Source organism: Triturus cristatus, chromosome 2_2 (assembly GCF_964204655.1).
Source record: "Triturus cristatus chromosome 2_2, aTriCri1.1, whole genome shotgun sequence".
Classification (NCBI taxonomy): Eukaryota; Metazoa; Chordata; class Amphibia; order Caudata; family Salamandridae; genus Triturus; species Triturus cristatus.
Window position 1 is genome coordinate 21651993 of NC_140582.1, and position 19795 is coordinate 21671787.

At 42.3% G+C, this 19795-nt stretch overlaps 1 protein-coding gene across 2 annotated transcripts in view; it reads left to right on the top strand.

Annotated features, from left to right (window-relative positions):
* Positions 1–19795, top strand: part of FRAS1 (Fraser extracellular matrix complex subunit 1) — a 1553355-nt gene that overhangs the window by 909745 nt on the left and 623815 nt on the right. The window contains exon 19 of one of the 2 annotated variants that reach the window (XM_085640947.1): positions 2403–2614. In XM_085640947.1, the coding sequence (XP_085497073.1) occupies positions 2403–2614 (212 nt within the window). Of the gene's footprint in view, positions 1–2399; positions 2615–19795 lie in introns of both variants that reach the window. The other variant, XM_085640945.1, reaches the window with a different exon arrangement.

The window sequence follows — 19795 nt, forward strand, 5'->3', positions numbered from 1 at the left end:
TTGATGAGAGGCAGAGTGACACCTTCACATTATCGGTTCATATTGGAGCATGTTGCTGCAGTGTGGTGCATTATTGTGCATAGGGTCGTGAAACGTCCTCCTTTCTCTAGGTCCCTAGAGATATGGTGGCTACATACCCTTCCTAAATATATTGAATGACATGTCCATGGCCCAATGGAAGAAAGGGGGATGCACTACATTAGAAGATTTGCACTCTGTTGAGAACTTTTAAACATTTTAGGAGGTCCACCTTTGTTTGGGTGGGCCAGGGACAGTTCCTGCAAATCACCAAAGTGGCAAAAACACGGAGGTTTGGACGCGTTTTCCTAATGCTCCCCGATGTTTGCTGTTTTAAATATGCTGCTTCAATTAGAACATGCTGCACTTGGGCTATGACATTTATGCAGTGTGCTGAAAATAGAAAGATGCAAGAAGCCTTTCATAATTATAAGGGGATAACACTCTGTTTTAGAAACACCGTTAACTGATGATGAATGGAATTTGACCTGTGGTCTGGTCCAGATCATATTCAGCAATGCCAGATTTAAGATGAAGCATTTTAATTTCATACAACGTACATATTTGGCCAGGGAGCAGTTACATTGGATTTACTCAAATTTGCCTCTGACATACCTTTGATGTGGGAGGGGCAGTGCAGATTTTCTCCTAATGACCTTAGGCTGTGCTCAGTTGAATGAATACTGGCATGAGGTAGTTGGAACTGTGAGGCTACTGGTTGACAATGATACTCCGCACTACCTTTAAATCTTATTCCTCAACCCTGGAGGCTCTATATTGCGACATAATTTTGCCTCTCTGGGATTGGTTTAGGCAAAACTCTGAATTGCTATCCATTGCATCCGTCCACAACCTCCTAAAATATTGTCCTGTGAGAGATTTCCAGGAATGGGTACCTGCATAAGAGAGATTAGAACAGCATATGGGCATGTCTGTGATGCTTAATTTGCTGCTTATATTTAATAGAATGGATATACATTATTATTTACAGAAATCAATTGACGTTGGTGTGCAACCAGTTATGGGATGGATTTTCATCCTCCGGATTCAGCTGCCTCAGTATAGTAAGCAACTTAGGTTCACTTATTCTTGCATCATTCAAAAGAGTGAGGCCGCCAATTTCTATTACTACCCAGTGTGCTAAACTATACTTATAAGGGGTACTGTCACACATATTGTTGATAAGGGAACTACCCTACTACCTGTTAATGGTGACAGAAGGGTGGCACTGTTGTGCATAAAGATTATTTAACACCTTAATTCTTTCATGTCACATCCCCTCGTAAATTGTTGATATAAAGTATCTTCATAAGCCGTGACCTGAGCATCCTAAGGAAATCCAGTTGTGGAAAGTTTGCAGTATCTAAATATACAAGTATGTTCAAATGCTGCCTGTAGTATCTTTGAAGCCTAGTTGTCCAGATGTTTCCTAAAAATCAAATCTTCATTTTTTTTCTTCGTTTGCCCAATCGAGTCTACTTCAAGTCTGATTACAGATCACCACTCTTCCCAACACAAGATGACATGGCTTACCAGTGACTTTTTCTTTGCTTTACCACTCACATTAACACAGCAACCAGATTAATTCTCTTCCAGGCTTAACTGCTCTAAAATGACCACGTCTCATACAGATTTGTATGCAAATTTACATCACTTTTTATCTCAGGCTGAACTTTAGAAACTGATTTCTAGCTGACCTTCTCACTTAAAATCTGGCAACTAGTGGAGTCCTCCTTTGAGCTTCTCACCTCATTTAAAGTCTTAGGAAATGCATCCACCTCACTGAGGTTTACGTTGCCCTCCATAGTCTATACCTTGAAGCTTGCTTACATTTTAGACTTACCAGGATTATGTCCACAGCTGTCAATATAACTCACAATCCTTACTTTAATAAAGGCAAGTCATTGTTCGTTATCATCATTATCCTGCTGCCTAAACTAGCCATTCCAATTTACTGCTACACGGGTCTTCCGTTGGTCTCTATTAGGGTAAATCCAAGCTTTGCCCTGTGCGTACCTTGGAAGATTCTCCCATTAGATATTTGTTTTTCTCGAGACATTGTCAACTTCAGAAACCTTTTAAAAATATACCCTTTCTCTGCTCATAACTATCCTTGGTAATTAAAGTACTTGGTTGGATTTCCTAAATCACTCAATTTTTCTCATACGTTCCCTTCCTTCCATCTCTGTCCAGTGGCTATTCAGAATTACTATAACCATCATCATTCTTCACTTGCCTCCTATTTTGTCTCTTATTTGCTACATATGTATTTAGCCCAGGGTTGGGTTCATGTGATTGTAACATATTAAAAAAATTAAATGACTGATTCCTTCATGACAACCTGGTAATCAATTATTATTTTTTATTCACCCTCTTTAAAGAAGCTGGATTCCTGGACGAGGTGACTTATGACAGCATTGCCCTGGGACCTGGATTTGATCGTCCATACCAGTTTGATCCCAGCGTGAGAGGGCCGAAGACCATCCAGCTATATAAGCATTTAAACCTAAAGAGTTGTATTTGGACCTTTGATGCCTATTATGATATGACCGAATTAATTGATGTCTGCGGGGGATCAGTGACCGCCGATTTCCAGGTGACAAGAACATAATAGGCTTTCACATTGTTGGATAAATATGAAAATAGAAGAACTATAAACTGTATGACCTTGTATGCACTGCAATTTGGAAAACAGCCTTTACGACGCATGTTTTATCATGCATACCTTTACTACACAGGTATTTTTTTTTTTTAAATGTTATTTAACAAAACAGTGATTTAGGTGTGAGTAGAGGTAAAGGGGGTAAGGGTAATTTTAAGGTTTGAGGTGGATAGAGGTACAGAGGGTAAATGTAATTTTAGTGTTCGATGTGGGTAGAGGTAATGGAAGGTTAAAGTAATTTTAGGGTTTAGTGGTGTGTAGTGGTAACGTTGGGTAAGGACAGTTCTAGGGTTCAAGGGTGGGTGGTAAGGGTTATTTTTAGAGTATGTGGGTGGCTAGAGTTAAAGAAAGGTTAGTATAATTTAAGAAAGCAATTGTGGTCCCAGTCTTCAAAAACAGTGCTAAAAGTGACCCAGCATGCTATAGGCCCATTTCATTGATAGATGCCCCAGCTAAGGTTCTGGGCAGGGTCCTTAGCATCCAATATTGGTATTATATCCAATACTCAATATGCTTTTAGGAGAGGGCGGGGTACAACTGAACAATGTCTTAATTTATCCTTGATCATTAATAAGCATGGTAGGTCCATGAAGAGCTCTATCCATCTGGCTTTCGTGGACTTTTCTAGTGCTTTCGACACTGTCAACCGAGATAAACAATTGGCCATGATGGAAGGTATGGGTTTCAAAAAAGCGTTAGTAACCCTGTTCCGTTGACTTCACTACAGTCACTATAAGATATGGCAGTGAAGGGGAAAAAATCCACCCAATTATCTCAATGGAGGGAGTTAGGCAAGGATGCATCCTAGCCCCCTTTTTGTTTTTAATTTATACAAACAGACTGGAGGCTTTCTTATTCAGTAGGGAACTTGACTATCCCAAAATCTGAAATAAACCTGTCCCGCTCACATCTTATGCAGATGATGCGGTTTTATTAGTAAAGACAATAATAAGCTTGCAAAAATCTCTTGAAGCTTTTACCGGTTTTATGACCTCTCTCGATCTGAAAGTTAATTGTTCGAGGCATGTGTGCTGTAGATACACATGCTTTGCTTACTCCTGGCATCTAGTGTTGGGTCCGGATGTTTGCAAGTTGTTTTTCTTCAAAGAAGTCTTTCCAGTTACGAGGTAAGGTGACTCCTCCTTTCAGTGACAGTGCGCATAGGCAGCGACTCCATTGTTCGATTGTTTTTTCCCGCCATCGCGTTCGGACGTGTATTGCTGTGCTCATGTTTGAAAACCGTTCTTCAGGTTCCCCTCTGTGCGCAATCCACTCTGCCTTCAGTGGTATTGTTTCCGTATGCGTTTCCTTGGTCTTCCCGTATCGGATTGCACGACAAACTCTCCATTTTGTATCGCAAACCTCATGGGTGGCTGTCGGGCCTTGCCGCGTCGGGCTTCCCTTCTGCCGATGGAACGGATTCCATTCCAATTTTGTCCTGGGTGCCACGCCAAGTACCCTTGCACCGACCTACATTGAGTTCGTAACTTGTGCCTCTCTCAGGAGCACAAGGAGGAAGATTGCAACGCTTGTAAGTCGTTTCGGTCCGAGAAGACACTATGCGATCGTTGGGCTTGACGACGAGAGATGCAGCGCCAAAGCATCCAACACACTGTGGATATCTTTGTAGAAGAGATCGAAGCATCTGCTGCAGAAGAGGTCCTGTCCATTCCAGAATCCTATTCCGAGCTCGAGATTGATCTGGAGTCCGAAGGTGTTCCTCCGGGACAGGGTACCGTGAGTACCGAAAACCCCTTTCCCCCTAAATCCTCTTACAAAACTCATAAGGCTCCGGCTCCACCTTTGCCTTTTGGCCAAGGTCGGCACCGAGACAGTGTTTCTGAAGCCCGGCACCGAAAAAAAAACGCCAAGCCTTTCGGCTCAGGACCAAGTCAAACGAAATTACCTTCAGATCGAAATCATCCGGTTTCAAGGACAAATCGGCTTCGGAGCCGAAACCCTCCGCTTCGAAACAAAAACATGCTTCAGAGCCGAAACCCTCTGATTCGAAATACAAACACGCTTTGGAGCCGAAGCATCCTAAAGACAAGCCGATTTTGATGCCGAAATCCAAGGACAATGTTCTAGCCCTGTTTATCCGGCCCCACAACCCTCTCCACCTCCACCATCGTCTCCACAATTAATAATTGAGGATCCATTACCCATAACACCTCCGGGATCTCCACATACAGATCCAGCTGTGGATCAGGGTGATGATGATAGTCATTTGCCTGCAGACCCATGGAATTATTACACCATTGACCCTCCAGTAGATTATGAGCCAGACCTTTATCCTGCCAAACCATCACCACCAGATGATAATATGGTTTATCAACAGCTCATTGCCAGAGCAGCAGAGTATCATGGGGTACCACTACATAAAGAAACATTAGAAGATGACTTTCTATTTGAATCACTTGAGTCCACACATAGGTCAAGTCAAACACTCCCAGCGCTAAAGGCATGATGAGACATGCAGATGATATCTTTCAAGACCCTGTCAGAGCACGTATTTTAACTTCAAGGGTAGATAACAAATACAAACCCTCACCATCAGATCCTGTCTATTAAGGGACAATTACCTCTTGACTCCCTAATAGTGTCCAATGCTTGCAAAAGAGCCAACTTGCAAACCTCTAGGTATGCACCTCCCCCAAATAAAGAATCCAAACTTATAGATGCCTCAGGAAAATGAGTAGCTGTTCAAGCCGCTAACCACTGGCGCATCGCAAACACACAGGGCCTACTGGCTAGGTGCGACAGGGCACACTGGGATGAGATGGAGCAATTGCTCCAATATCTCCCAGACAAACACAAAAATAAGGCAGGGCAGTTAGTTGTATAGGGGAAACTCATCTCCAACTCCTCAATAAGATGTGCTTTAGATGCAGCTGACACTGCAGCTAGGGAGATCAATACCATCATTCTCTTTAGCATGTGGCTTAGGATCTTGGGTTTTAAGCCTGAGGGTCAACAATCTATCTTGAACACCCCCTTTGACAAGGAACACATGTAGTAGACCAATCCTTATAAAAGATGAAAAAGGACACTGAAGTGGCAAAATCAATGGGAGCACTCCAGTCCCCATCCAGTAGAGGTTCCTTTCACCACTTATTTTACAGGGCAGGGTCCAAAACAACATCCTTGGACCTAAATGCTCCCTCTTACAAAGGCAACAACAAATCATTTCCCTCTAGAGATTTCTACAGAGGAGAATATAGAGGAAACAATTCCGGGGGTAAAGGCGCCACACCATGTAACACCCCTTCTCCTAATAAACAGTGACTTGCCCACACTTCCCTCTGATCACTCAACGCATGTCGGGGCAAGACTTCAACAGTTTCTCCCCATTTGGCAATCTATAACAACCGAAAAATGGGTGCTAGACCTTATCCAACATGGTTATTGCCTGGATCTCACCTCCAGTCCACCAAACATTCCACCTCGCGTTCACAAATTGTCGTCAGACCATTTGCAATTACTGAAACAAGAGGTGCAATCTCTCTTACAAAAGGGAGCCATAGAACGAGTTCCATTTCAGTACCAAGGTTCAGGGGTTCACTCTTTATTTTCTAATTACCAAAAAAGAAAAGGTTCCTTAAGACCAATTTTGGATCTCAGAGAATTAAACCACTACATACTGTCAGAACATTTCCATATGGTCACATTTCAACAGGTTCTTCCTCCCGTACAGCAAGGCGATTTTTTTTTTTTTTTGTCCACACTGGACTTAAAAGCCCATATTTTCACATCCTGATTCATCCAGCTCATCCCAACTATCTCATAGCAAACAAACACTATCTGTTTAAAGTACTTCCATTCGGAGTAACTACTGCTCCCAGGGTTTTTACAAAATGCCTAGCAGTGGTAGTAGCTCATCTCAGAAGACGACAAATTAATGTGTTCCCCTACCTAGACGAATGGCTCATCAAAGCCAGCACACACCAAAAGTGTCTTCAGAACACTCAGACCACCCTACACCTACTTCACCAACTGGGTTTCACGGTCATCATTCAAAAGTCTTACCTACAGTCTTTGCAGATACAATCTTATCTAGGAGCCACTCTCAACAGTCACACGGATCTAGCCTCCCTCAGTGCAGCCAGAATTTCCAATATCCAAACTCTATTGCTGCAGTTCCAAACCAACCAAACCCTGCCAGCCAGGACTTTCATGCGCCTACTGGGAATGATGGCTTCATGCATTGCAATAGTACCTCATGCAAGGCTACACATGTGTCCATTACAAGAATGCTTAGCACGCCAGTGGAATCAGTCACAGAGTCAATTGACCGATCTAGTGTTGGTAAACAGCTGCACCCATCGCTCTCTGCACTGGTGGGAACCCCCAAAATTTTTAAAAAATGCGGCCTTTTATCGACTTTGTTCCACAAGTCGTGCTAACGGCAGACGCATCTCTCACCGGTTGGGGTACTCCTATCCATCATTACACAATCCAAGGTCTCTGGGACGACAAACACCGATGTCTCCACATCAACTATCTAGAGCTTCTAGCACTGAAAGCCTTTCAGTCTCATCTCACAGGCAAAGTTGTCCTTGTTCGCACAGACAACATGACAGCAATGTACTATGTACAAAAACAAAGGGGGGGACACACTCTCCAACTGTCATGCCTGTCTCAGACAATTTGGAAATGGGCAATCCATCACAAAATTCACCTTCTAGCAGAACACCTCCCGGGAGTGAACAATCAAATTACCGACCTCAGCAGAAGGAGACCGCAAATACACGAGTGGGAACTTCATCCCCAAGTTCTCCTTCCATATTTTCAACAATGGGGATACCTACAAATAGATCTGTTTGCCACAGTAGACCACGCACAATGCCCAAACTTCATCTCCAGGTTCCCACACTCTCTCTCCAAAGGCAATGCACTATGGATCAATTGGTCAGGGATATTTGCCTGTGCTTTTCCTCCTCTCCCACTTACATTTCTGGTTTGGAAACTCAGGCAAATATCACTCACACTGATTTTGGTAGCTCCCACATGAGCCCATCAAACATAGTACACCACCCTCTTAGAGCTCTCAGTAGTTCCACATCAAAAGCTACATCTTTCAGACATAGCTTCGCAGATTGAGTTCTCGGCACTTCAAGCAGCACCCTGGCTGCACAGTTGTGGGCCACTTGGTTTCCTGATGGTGGATTTGGGTGCTCCCAGATATAAGGAGTTACCATAGTCCAAGCGCGAGAGAACCAGGGCCAGGACCACCGTTCTTCTTGCCCCAGAGGGTAGAAGAAGGAGAATTGTTCTCAGCGTTCTGATGATGCCATGACACACCCCGGGTACTTCCACAGCCTGCTGCCCAAATCTTAGAGATTTGTCAAGCCATACTCCCAAGCTTTTTATCTTGGGTTTTGGGGTAGGTGCTTGTCCCAGACATGTGGGCCATTGCAGTTTGAAGTCAGTATTAGGTAAATTACCCCAATACATGATTTCCGATTTGCCGCCATTGAGCTTAAGGCAGGAATTTTGCATCCATATGGCCACCTTCTCCAGGCATGTTTCTAGGTCAGAGGGGGAATGGTGCGGGTGCTTTAAAGAGACCACTAGCTGGGTGTCATCAGTGTATGTGATAATTTTTATCCCAAATGGGAGGACAATGTCCTCCAGCGGCCTCATATACACGTTAAATAGGGTAGGACTCAGGGAAGATCCCTGAGGCACTCCATATCTAAGAGGGTGGCACCTTGAGGTGGCTTCTCCTGAAAAAATGTTAAAACCTCTCTCGCTGAGGTACGATTGGATCCGTGCTATTGCTCCCCCCCTGATAATCCTACATTCCCCAGCCGGTTCAGAAGAATATCAAAATTAACAGTGTCGAATGCGGCACTTAGATCGAGGAGAATGATGGCAACTGCTCCTCCCTGATCCATGATCTTTTTGGATTTATCCACTACAGAGATAAGAGCTGGTTCCGTACCCAGAAGTGGTCAAAAGCCGGTCTGAGAGTAGTGTAAACGATTATGGGATTCTAGGAAGTCTGAGAGGCTAGAGTTGACATGTTTTTCCAGGATCTTACAGACCATATGTAGTAGAGATATTGGTCTGTAATAACTTAGGACATCTGGATTAAGAGTCGGTTTCTTCAGTAATGCTCTCACCATAGCATGTTTCCAGGGCGATGGAACCTGGCTGTTGGTAATAGAGAGATTTAGGACTTCCAGTATTGTTGGTTGCACCACCTCTTTGACCTTGTCCATCTGATCGGGGTAGGCTGGATCAGGCTGAAAGCCCGATTTTATCTGGCAAAAGATGTTTAAAAGTGTTGCCTGATCTATAAGTGGGAATTTTTCCAATATATACCACTTCTCATCTTGGGGTTTAGTACTCCCTCAAGGTCGGTGAAAGGAGTTAGAGCGGGGGGGGGGGTCACTAGGCAGTGGGGAGGCAGGGAACGTATTGTAGATGGATTAAATTGTTTCATGAAAGTAGTCTGCAAATTCGTTGCGCCGCTCAGATAAGATGGTGATTTCAAGTCCTGGCAATTCTAGGAGGGTCTTTGCTATGCAGAATATTTCTCTGCGAGTATTAGCTGCAGAAGTTATTTTAGCTTTGTAATAGAGTGCCTGGGCTTTTTTAATTTCCCCTTGATAGGTTTTTATCGCCTGTATATAATTCGTTTTACTACTCTCGCTATAGTCCTTTCTTCATTTCCTTTCCTGCCTTTTACAAGTCTAAGTGCTCTAAACTGGGGCGAGTACCATGGCGTTGTCCTTTCTCTCACCCTATGGGGAGTCTCTTTGACAAGGAGCACTTTGTCCAGAGAGGATTCAATCCAGTGGGATACTTTTCCAGCTGCAGCGGTAACGTTGGAGTCTAAAATAGGTTTAGAACTCTTCAATGTGTTGGCCCATGATTCTATGGACAGTTTGGCCCAGGGACGAGATTTCCTCATATTAATTTCCGTGTGATTGCATTGTGTGACTCCTTTTAAGAAAATGGGGATCACTGAGTGATCAGACCGAGGCATGGGTATGGGGGTCCCCACCGACACGTTGTTGTTGTTGAACACGGGGTCAAGTGTGTGGCCCCTGATATGTGTAGGGCCTACCACTTTTTGATCCATACGGATTGTAGATAAGTCTTTGGACAATTCAGCAGCTTCCGTGTTATTTTGGTCATCAAAGTGTAGGTTAAATGCTCCCAGCAGTGTAATATTGCTAGAGGAGCTTGCCAATGTCGCTCCCACTTTCGGGAGAGATTTGATAAATTGCCCCGCCTTTCCGGGGGGGGGGGGGGGGGATATATAAATTCTCCTAAAAAGGAACACGTTGCCAAGAATGCAATGAAAAAAATAGGCTTTCACAGTCGGATACAGGGTTGGACTCCGCCCGACATGTAAAGGACTCTTTGAATATGACTGCAATGCCTCCTCCTTTCTTCTTCTCGCAATCTCTATGCTGAATGCTGTATCCTGGTGGAAGAGTTTGAAGGAAGGTATTTAGTTCAACCGAGTGTTTGGGTAATGACCTACAGTTCAGTGCAAATATTTTGTACGTAAGATTGGTGTCCGTGTTTTGCTGACTATCGGGTGGAGCATAAAAGCGCAATGGGCACATGCCCAGTGGTTCTTGTCTAGTTTCATGGACTGGAGGCATTCATCCTTACCCCAGTCTCTTATCCCTAAGTTGGGCTGATGAGTAAACCAGTGTTTGTGTGGCTGTAGGAGCAGGGTTCCTGGCCCCTGGTCCCGGTCGGTCGCGGACGGGCGCAGACGGGCTTGCATCCAATTAAATAGTGAGCCCCCGGAAGTAGAAGCGCGGTGCTCCGGAAACGGTGCTGACGCTCTTGTGCCTAGGGTGAAACACCCACTCTCTCCGTTCAAAGGGAAAGCCACGCGACGGACCGGAGAGTGGGAAGACAGCACAGTAAGTTAAATTGGCAGATCAGCCATGCATGTCTACTACCAATTACAGATGTATAAAGTATAAAAAGCGTTTTTGTGAAAGATTTAGAATGTCACACAAGTACACAGGATACTTAAATTTACCAATAGTGCACACCAGCACCTCCCTTGTGCTCCTAACCAAAGCATTATGAGTAAATCTGTACAAAGACCATTAGGGTAACAGATTGATGCTTAAATTAACTTTCTGCAAAAGCTTAACATAATATAGTTGCATTTTTATAAAGTATTTTTTTTTTACTTTTATTGTGAATTTTGTATGTATTGTATTTTTATTTTCTGAATCTTTTTATGGTTCTCTGAACTGAAATAAAGTTATTCTTGACTTGAAGTATTTAGGGGTGGGTCGAGGCAAGGGCCTTTTTTTGATCTGATGGAGATATCTAGTTGCAGATTCCTTAACTTTTGGGTTCGTTCCTGGCGACAGACTGGATCCGGAAACTTTTCAGCAGCAGCACCTCTGTGCATCGGTAATGACGTAGCGTGACTCCTTATTGTCCATGCCTGTGACGTCACTGGAGTCCATATAAGACACCCTCTGATGTGCTGACATCAGTTTCTTCTTTTCCACGCGGATCTTGGAAGCTGTACCTCTAGACATTTTGGCCAACTTCTATGGTTTTTCCTTGATGGAAACCGTCCCTTTTCCATGCCGTTGGGTTTTAAAGGCTTAGGGGTCCTGTGGTCGGCAGATGTTGGTCACTGATCCCCATCTGTATGTGTTGCCTGGCTGAGCACCACAATTCGGCGACATATGATTCCTGTCAACTACTTCGTCCTAAGGCACTTTAGGAGCGGCAGGAGAAGCAGTTGGTGGCAAAGATGACACAGCCCTCCAGGACGTCCCATAGGCGTCGGTCTCCTTCTCACTACAGGGACTGTCAGCAGTGTCACTCCAGGGGTGGTTTGCGTGGATGTCGTTCGCCATCCTCGTCTCACAGTTAGTCACAATGCAAGCGGTTCAAGCCTGTGTAGTCTGGAGAAGGGTCAGCCCCGCCCTTCCCAACATATCCTGGAGCCGGGGCAACGCTAACCCAGATCAGGGAATATTATTATTCCCTTCAAAAGATTTGTGGGTCTACACCGTCCCCTGGAGTGCATTCAGGCCCCAAGGAGGTGCAGGAGACAGAGACTATTACAATGACCATAGGTTCACCCTTGGCGTCAGTCAGGCCATCGCATGACATATCTCGATCGATGCCAGTGAACAGCCCTTCGAGGTTACCTCCTTAAGTGTCTAGCCCCGAACACCCAACTTGGTTAACGGCGCGGATGGTGCACAGCTGTCCGAGGCTATCCTTTTCAGTGCCAGCAGCTGTTAATCTGATGTCGATGATGGCATCGGATGATGCATTACCACTTTCCCTCTCCGTTGCCGATGAGAGTGCCGCTCGGCACTGTACACAGTTGGACGGCACAGATGTTTTGTTGCCTTCAGGTGTTCGATCCTCCACTGAATCAGTAGAGAGCATGTCTCCTCTCTGCAGTCTATGTGGTGGCCTCGCTGGTAGTTCATCTAGGGTATTCTTTGTTTTGTATTCTGCATTTATTTAGCAACTCTTTCGCTATGCTTCAGCAAGTGGAAATAATCTGAGGAGGTCACCACACCGATTTTGACACTGATATTAATGTCCTGGTGATGACTCTTCCATACAACTAAAGAACCTTCATACCTGTACTTCTCTTTTTGTTACAGATTTACGTACACCTGGCCTCAGTGTTTCTACGTGTTATTCTCTGATAGTTGCGTATGTCACATAATGGTTTCATCCATTTTGGGTGAACCCCATTGTTCATCACTTCTAGTTCTCACAAAGTTATCATCCATCTTCTTGGACTTGGTTGTTCTTTTGGATAATAACCCGTAAGGGTCTCTAGGTGCTGGGGGCCGTCGGGAAGATCAAGCAAGCTATTGCCCAGAATCACATGGTGCTGGGCTAATCTGCCGCCGGCGCCGGGGATCGAACTGTGATCCCCAGATTCCGGAGTCAGTCGCCCTGGCCGTGGCGCCACACCTCTTCCATATTGACTATTTCCTCCGGGTTATTATTATGACTAGGCATTTTTTTTAATAATTGGGGTTCTTCTTTCTTTTCTTAGAATGTACCCTTCTATTATGGGTTACATTTCTTTCAGGAAAAAGGCTCTTTTAACCTTATACCTGGGTATACTAAGGACTGTTGGATTACTGTCCTTCTCCTTACTGTGATTTAGAAGTTTTCTTCTTCTATAAGATATTTTCTCCTCCAACGAGCTATTTTTGGCTCTTTTTCAGCTTGCATCTTATCAGTTGATTGGCTTTTCATTGTTTGGTCTAATCCCTGTGGAAATATAGTCCACTTATTGTAGTCAGGTAAGGAATGCAGCTGGCTGGAGCGTATGCTTTGCACGTGGGTTCAGTCTCTACATTATTTTATTTTTTTCTCTAATCCTCAGTCAGCTTATGCTCTCTCTGGTATGTCTTGTCATTAAGTAGACAGAATGGGTATCTTTTTCTGATATTTCCAATATTGTTTTTTTCTTCACCTTGTCTTCTTTAGACCAAGTGATATCCTTATTTTCTTGGTTTCTTTTTACTGTGGTCTTCAGGGTTATAGTCTTTGCAGCCTTATTTGCAGCTCTTGGCTGGCTAGTATTGTTGTTAATGCGTCACCATCCAGGTTTTTTGTTAGGGGGTGTTGTTTCTTTTTACCGATTGTTTGTAACTTTGTACCCGAGTATTCAGTTCCAGGCTATTTGATCTTTTTGCACATCAGCATGGTTGTGGCTTTGGTCAGTTATTGGAATGCTTACATATACATGGGTGTATGTGTGTAATTGCTAAACATGAAGCAGATGTGGAAAAGAGGAAAGCCAGCAAGTTCAACAGAGATCGGTTAGACTATGCAAATGGGCAGATTTATACCTTCGCCCGTAAGTACGATGCATATCGAAATAAGTCACTGATTGATAAATGTGCTGGATATGAAACCACAGGCACTGTGGACAGCTCTGATATCCGTTCGGCTGATGAGGAACCCAGTACCTCCAACTTTGATTTTTGTGGGGAGATGCGTTTGGTCCAAATGATCATGCGATGAAGAGGAAGAACAAGAACTTGAGGGAGAGGACAAATACAATCAGAAGAAGCAGAAAGTGCAGTGGATCAAACTACACTGCTTAATAAAGGTCTGACTTTTTGCCTGAATCATGACATTGATATTCCTAACTTTCGAAATTATATAAATTTTGTCGCAATTTGAAATTAAGATAACATTTTGACAACAACCCGCTAAACCAAACACATCCTGTGGGGACCACCATTGAAACTTCTCTGTTATGCACCAAAGATTTTCCTACAGTTCGCACACTAATGGAGACAGAGCAGGGTACTGGAGAGAATGTGTCCCATCAATCACAGTAATCAGACCAACAACTCAGCACACGATTAGGGATTGCCACCTGTAAAGGAGGCGATAGTGGATTAAAGGCCCAATCTACCTTTTGCCCACAACTGCATTCCGGCAATAAAGTTGACCTCTTCCTAGAAATCATGGTGAAAGATGTGAATCGGTTACTATATGCTAACCCAAGTCAAATAAGAAATAAAAAAATAAGTTTAAAAATATTGGAATCTGACTTCTGGAGAAATACGAGCCCTTAAAGAACTACAGGATGACTCACAAATTATCATCAGAATCTCTGAAAAAGGTGGAAATATAGTGGTACAAAATCTTGAATCATACATTGAGGAGGCAAACTGGCAATTGGGGAAGGAGGAACATTTTGAAAAGTTGAAAGCAAATCCTATGGAATTATGGACCAAGGAATACCATTCAATGTTGGCCAATTGGAAAGATCAGGGTCTCATTGACTATGAAGAATTTATGTACCTCAAAACTGACTTTCCCACTGTCCCCACTATTTACTTTATACTGAAAGGCCACAAGTGTATTTGAAAACCACCAGGAAGGTCAATTGTGAGTTCCAAAAGCTCGTTCCTAGAAAACACATCACGTTTCATCGATATTTTCCTAATGACATATGTAACATCATTGCCTCCTATTTAAAAGACACCATGAGTTTTTAAATGAGATCCAAAGAATTGAATGGAAAGAAGGCCTGTTTATGTCCACCATCGATGTTACTTCCTTGTATACGTCCGTCTATTCTGTGGGTATTGTAGCTGTGAAACACTTCCTCAGCACTAGATCGGTGAGCTTCCTTGAACATTCTGAAATGTTGGTGGATATGTTAACCTATTGCCTTAACCACAATGTATTTCTCTTTATGGGCAACTTCTAACACCAAAAGCAGGGAACAGCAATGGGGACATCTTTGGCACCCACATATGCGAATCTTGTGATGGCAGTCTGGGAGACAAGAGATTTTAAAAACCCCATTCAGCAATAACATTAAGTATGGATCAGATATATTGATGATCTTTTTGTGATCTGGGATGGAAGTTGCGCTGAACTTGAAGAATTTCTTCAAACACTGAATAACAACACACATAATCTTGCCTTCACTTCTAGCTTCAGTGAATCCAGTGTGGTGTTTCTGGATGTTGAAGTATTCATCAAAAACAACAACATTTGCACTACAATGCACCGAAAGGCAACTTCGTGCAATAGCATCCTCCATGCCAATAGTGGGCACCCACAGAATCATAAATACTAGAACTAAAGTGGAATCAAGAATTCGAAAAGATCTCTTAAGTAAACATCAGGAATCCCCAGACATACAACATGAAAAGGACACCACAACCCGATTAATCATTGTTTTCAATAATCAACACTAAGATCTGAGAGATATCATAAAGAGGAACTGGAAAATACTCTTACTGGATGAGACTTTAATGACCGCTCTCTCACTGCATCTAAGTGTCGCCTACAGAAAAACATAATCGGTCAGTGATTTTCTGACACAGTCATTTGATGATTAAACAGCCCATCACTACCACTTGGCTCAACATTCCTGGTTTATGGAAATGCCAAAAGTGCAAGCATGTGCCCATGGCTTAAACACCAAAACATTCCAACTCGCCAATGGCAAAACAGAGCAGATTACTGATCACATAACTTGTGAATCCAAGTTCGTGGTGTATATACTACAGTGTCCCTGCGAGAAACTATACGTTGGGAGCACGATAAACAAACTGAAATTGAGAATTTTACAACACCTGCGGGCTATCAAGAACTTGGATTTCTCTTATCCCATTGCCAAACATTTCCATGAATTCCACTCAAGTGATAACCAACATCTATAGTACTTTGGCATCAAGATCATCATGCCTAAAGAACGAGGTAGAGATAGAAAATTGAATCTAAGAAAAGCTGAGTCACGATTCATTTTGGCCATGGGGACTGAGAGCCCACGAGGGCATAATCTGGATGCAGAACTTCATATACATTTACAGTAACTCGACATGGAACATCTGTGCTGAGAAAGCCTTTAAGAAGTTCTGCTCCAGAGCTTTCCCCTCCCTATTTTCCAAGTTAGGCTCTCCACATCTTTTTCTCTCTTTTGTGGTCATCTAGCCATACATTATGCAATTGGTCTATATCTGCATTTTCATTCATGTGTATTTAGATATATCATCATCCTGCTTAATTTTATCTCATGCCCACAGGAAGATCTCAGTTCCAGATATATGTATTATTGATTAAGTAATTTTGACAATGCAGGTAGTATGCTTGTAGGGGAGTTTCTTATTTAGTCTTGGATTAAGGAGGCATTATATAGATCATGGGACATTGAGTCGCCTTTGCCACTGAGTGGAATCTGTGTACTTTACAGTAATCAATCTTGATGATTTGCCCTGGCACTTTATTTCTAGTCATCATGAAGTTTAGGATTTTAAAGCATAACCTTAGATGGCTAGATTTTGTAAATATGATAACCCCAGACATAACATAGACCTCCTTTTTCCTGATTGACCACTCTTATAATTGAATGTGTTAAAAAAACCCTCTCTAGAAAGCATCTGTATAGGGTGTCTTGGAAAATCAAATTGGATGACAGATATTGAATGGGTTCAACTTTAGTACTTCACTCTGAATGAACTCTCATCCATGATATGAAATTCTCTTATATGATTCATGACTGCACCAGTCACCTTAGCGTTTTTTCTCATGCACTGCATTGTTATGATCATTATTCTATTTATATAATGAACTACATTTTTAATCTGGGAGTATTTATTTTATAATATCTCGGTTACTTTAAGTGGACAGATATACTGTGGCTATGAACTTGAATTGTCAAATTTATTCTGCACATGCGCTTTTTTCATCACAAGGGAATTGAATAATAATGTACTTCCCATTTATGAGGAACAGTACATGTATAAAATCTTTGTGAAAAAATTACAAACCTCAAAGAGTACAAAATGCTTACTGTGAACTGTTTCTAAAAAAAATGTAAAAATCAAAATGGAGGTTGGTATTCGCTATCCTTCACTTATGGGGAGATAGTCTAGCTGCCAATCTGCAGTTAAAAGTGGAGAAGGACTGAGCACTTGTGCACTTTAAAAAGACATTCTAGATGGTGCGACTCTATGGTCCAGTAGAAGGCTGTGAAGCCGAAATGCGTAGGCCGTCCCTATTTCATCCTGTAATGCACTGTGGGTGTGTAGATAAATACTCTTTATTCTTTACCTCTGGAGTGGTGCCATGTCCTTTAGTTGAAACCCAAGGATCAAAGTGGTGCTATTTGTGTATGTGTGTGTGTGTGTGTATATATATTCACAGAAAAAAACATAGGATTCAGGGGTGTTATAGTTAGCTGGCATTTCACTCGTACAAAACCATAGAAATGCCTCCGTCATAGTTAGTTCTGCTAACTATAACTCGCGCTCCCGCAATGCACTACTGATGATGTCACATATTGCATCATTCATGAAATTGTCAGTGACATCACTGATGACATCACTGATGACATCTCAAATGACATCACTGATGACATCATCCAGTGAATGTGGTTTAGTTTGAAATTTAAATATGTATTATATATATATCATTCTGTATTGAAGATTGAGTGGATATATAACTGTTTGGATGGAGGATTTAGTAGCTGTCTGACTGTCTGTTTAAGTGAGTAATTAAAAGTGTCTCACTTAATACATGGATTAGTAACTAAACTACTTGTGTGTATATTAGTTATTGATTAGTTGGGTGAGTATTTGTATGGGACACTGAGTTTGTGTGTGGTTGGATGGGGTGTGTGTAACGCTATGCATAGATGTGTGAATGGTTGATTGACTAGGTGTATAGGTTTAAGAGTGCATGTGGAAACAGTTGTTTGGGTGACTGAGTGAATTTATTTGTGTGTTGGTGAGCGAATATATGTTTTAGTTGTACATCTTCAACAAAGTAAAAAAAATAAAAGGCATTGTATGTGAGAGTTGTTGTATATAAATAAGTATGTGTAAGAGTCAGTGATTGTGAGTAACTATATGAATGTGCATAATTGTAATGGAGATTTTTTTAACATATTAACTATGAGTTACTATGTGTATGAATAAATGAGGTGTTGGATAATTGTGTAAGTGAGTAAATGTAAGTGTGATTAATTTTTTTCATGAGTGAGTAGGATGACTGCATAACCGACTAAGATGACTGCTGATGTGTCAATGTCTATATATGTGTATAAGTGCATTTGATAGTGTTCTATTGATTAGTGACTGTATGTATAAATGATCCTGTTGTTGAATGGGTAGTTCCGTGTGTAGACTTAGGAATCAGTGAGTGGGTATGTAGTAACTGGTATTGGTGTGTCAATGGTTTCAAATATGGTACTCTGTATTTTACAGTGAGTGATGAAAGGTTATACTAGTGTAAGATGAGGTGTATAGGATTGTCACATGGATAATGTCATCAGTGATGTCATTTGAGATGTCATCAGTGATGTCACTGACCATGTCATGAATGATGCAATATGTGACATCATCAGCAGTGCATTGCGGGCGCGCAAGTTATAGTTAGCAGAACTAACTATAACAAAGGAATTTCTATGGTTTTGTACAAGTGAAATGGCCAGCTAAGTATAACACCCCTGAAACCTATGTTTTTTTCTGTGAATTTCTAAGGTTTTTTAAATGCTAATTTTTAAGTGTGATAGCAGTTATACCTATTTTTTTGTACTGATTTTCTACAGTTTTTTAACTGTTTATTTATAAATATTTTATTCATTAAATAACATTATATATTTTTCTGAAAAATGCCCAAAAAGATTTTTTTAAAACATTCAAACTGAAATATTGATTAATTTTATTGTTTTCATTTTTAATTTTAATATATTTATATTATTTTCTTTTGGAAAAAAAAAATCCCAATTTTTTTCGGAGTCGCGGGCTCAAGGCGCACACATCACGGTGGGTGCACGGATTCTAGCCGTCATTTTAGAAAAGTTGTGAAAGATCTACGTACGGTGTGCGATGGCTGCGTGTTTTTCAGTTACATCATATACATTTAATATTACGTGATGTGTGCGATTGGTATGCGACCAGTTCACGACTCCTGCTCCCACGCATTCACGACACATGCGCGTTACGGTATGAGATGCTTGCGCGGTGGCGGGTCCCGCATGACGTCATATACATGCTGGGGCACGCTGGGTGCGCGAGTCCCGCAAAAAAAAATTATGTTCTAAAATGATATGTATGTGTCTTTAATATACATATTAGGGCAAGAGATTATCTAAGATATTCATAAAAATAATATATTTGTACTTATAATAAACTGATAATGTTTTTAAATATATTTCGCACAGTTGGGTGCGTGCATCGTGAGCGCAGAGAACCAGGTCAGCAGAGCTGCTGTAGAGCCAGAGAACCATGTCAGCAGAGCTGCTCTAGAGCCTAAGAAGCAGGTCAGCAGAGCTGCTCTAGAGCCAGAGACCCAGGTCAGCAGAGCTGCTCTAGAGCCAGAGACTTAGGTGAGCAGAGCTGCTCTAGAGACCGAGAACCAGGTCCGCAGCGCTGCTGTAGAGCCAGAGAATCCAGGTCAGCAGAGCTGCTGTAGAGCCAGAGAATCCAGGTCAGCAGAGCTGCTCTAGAGCCAGAGAACCAAGTCAGCAGAGCTGCTTTAGAGCCATAGAACCAGGTCAGCAGAGCTGCTCTAGAGGCAGAGAACCAGGTCAGCAGAACTGCTTTAGAGCCAGTGAACCAGGTCAGCAGAGCTCTTTAGAGGGAGAGAACAGGGTCA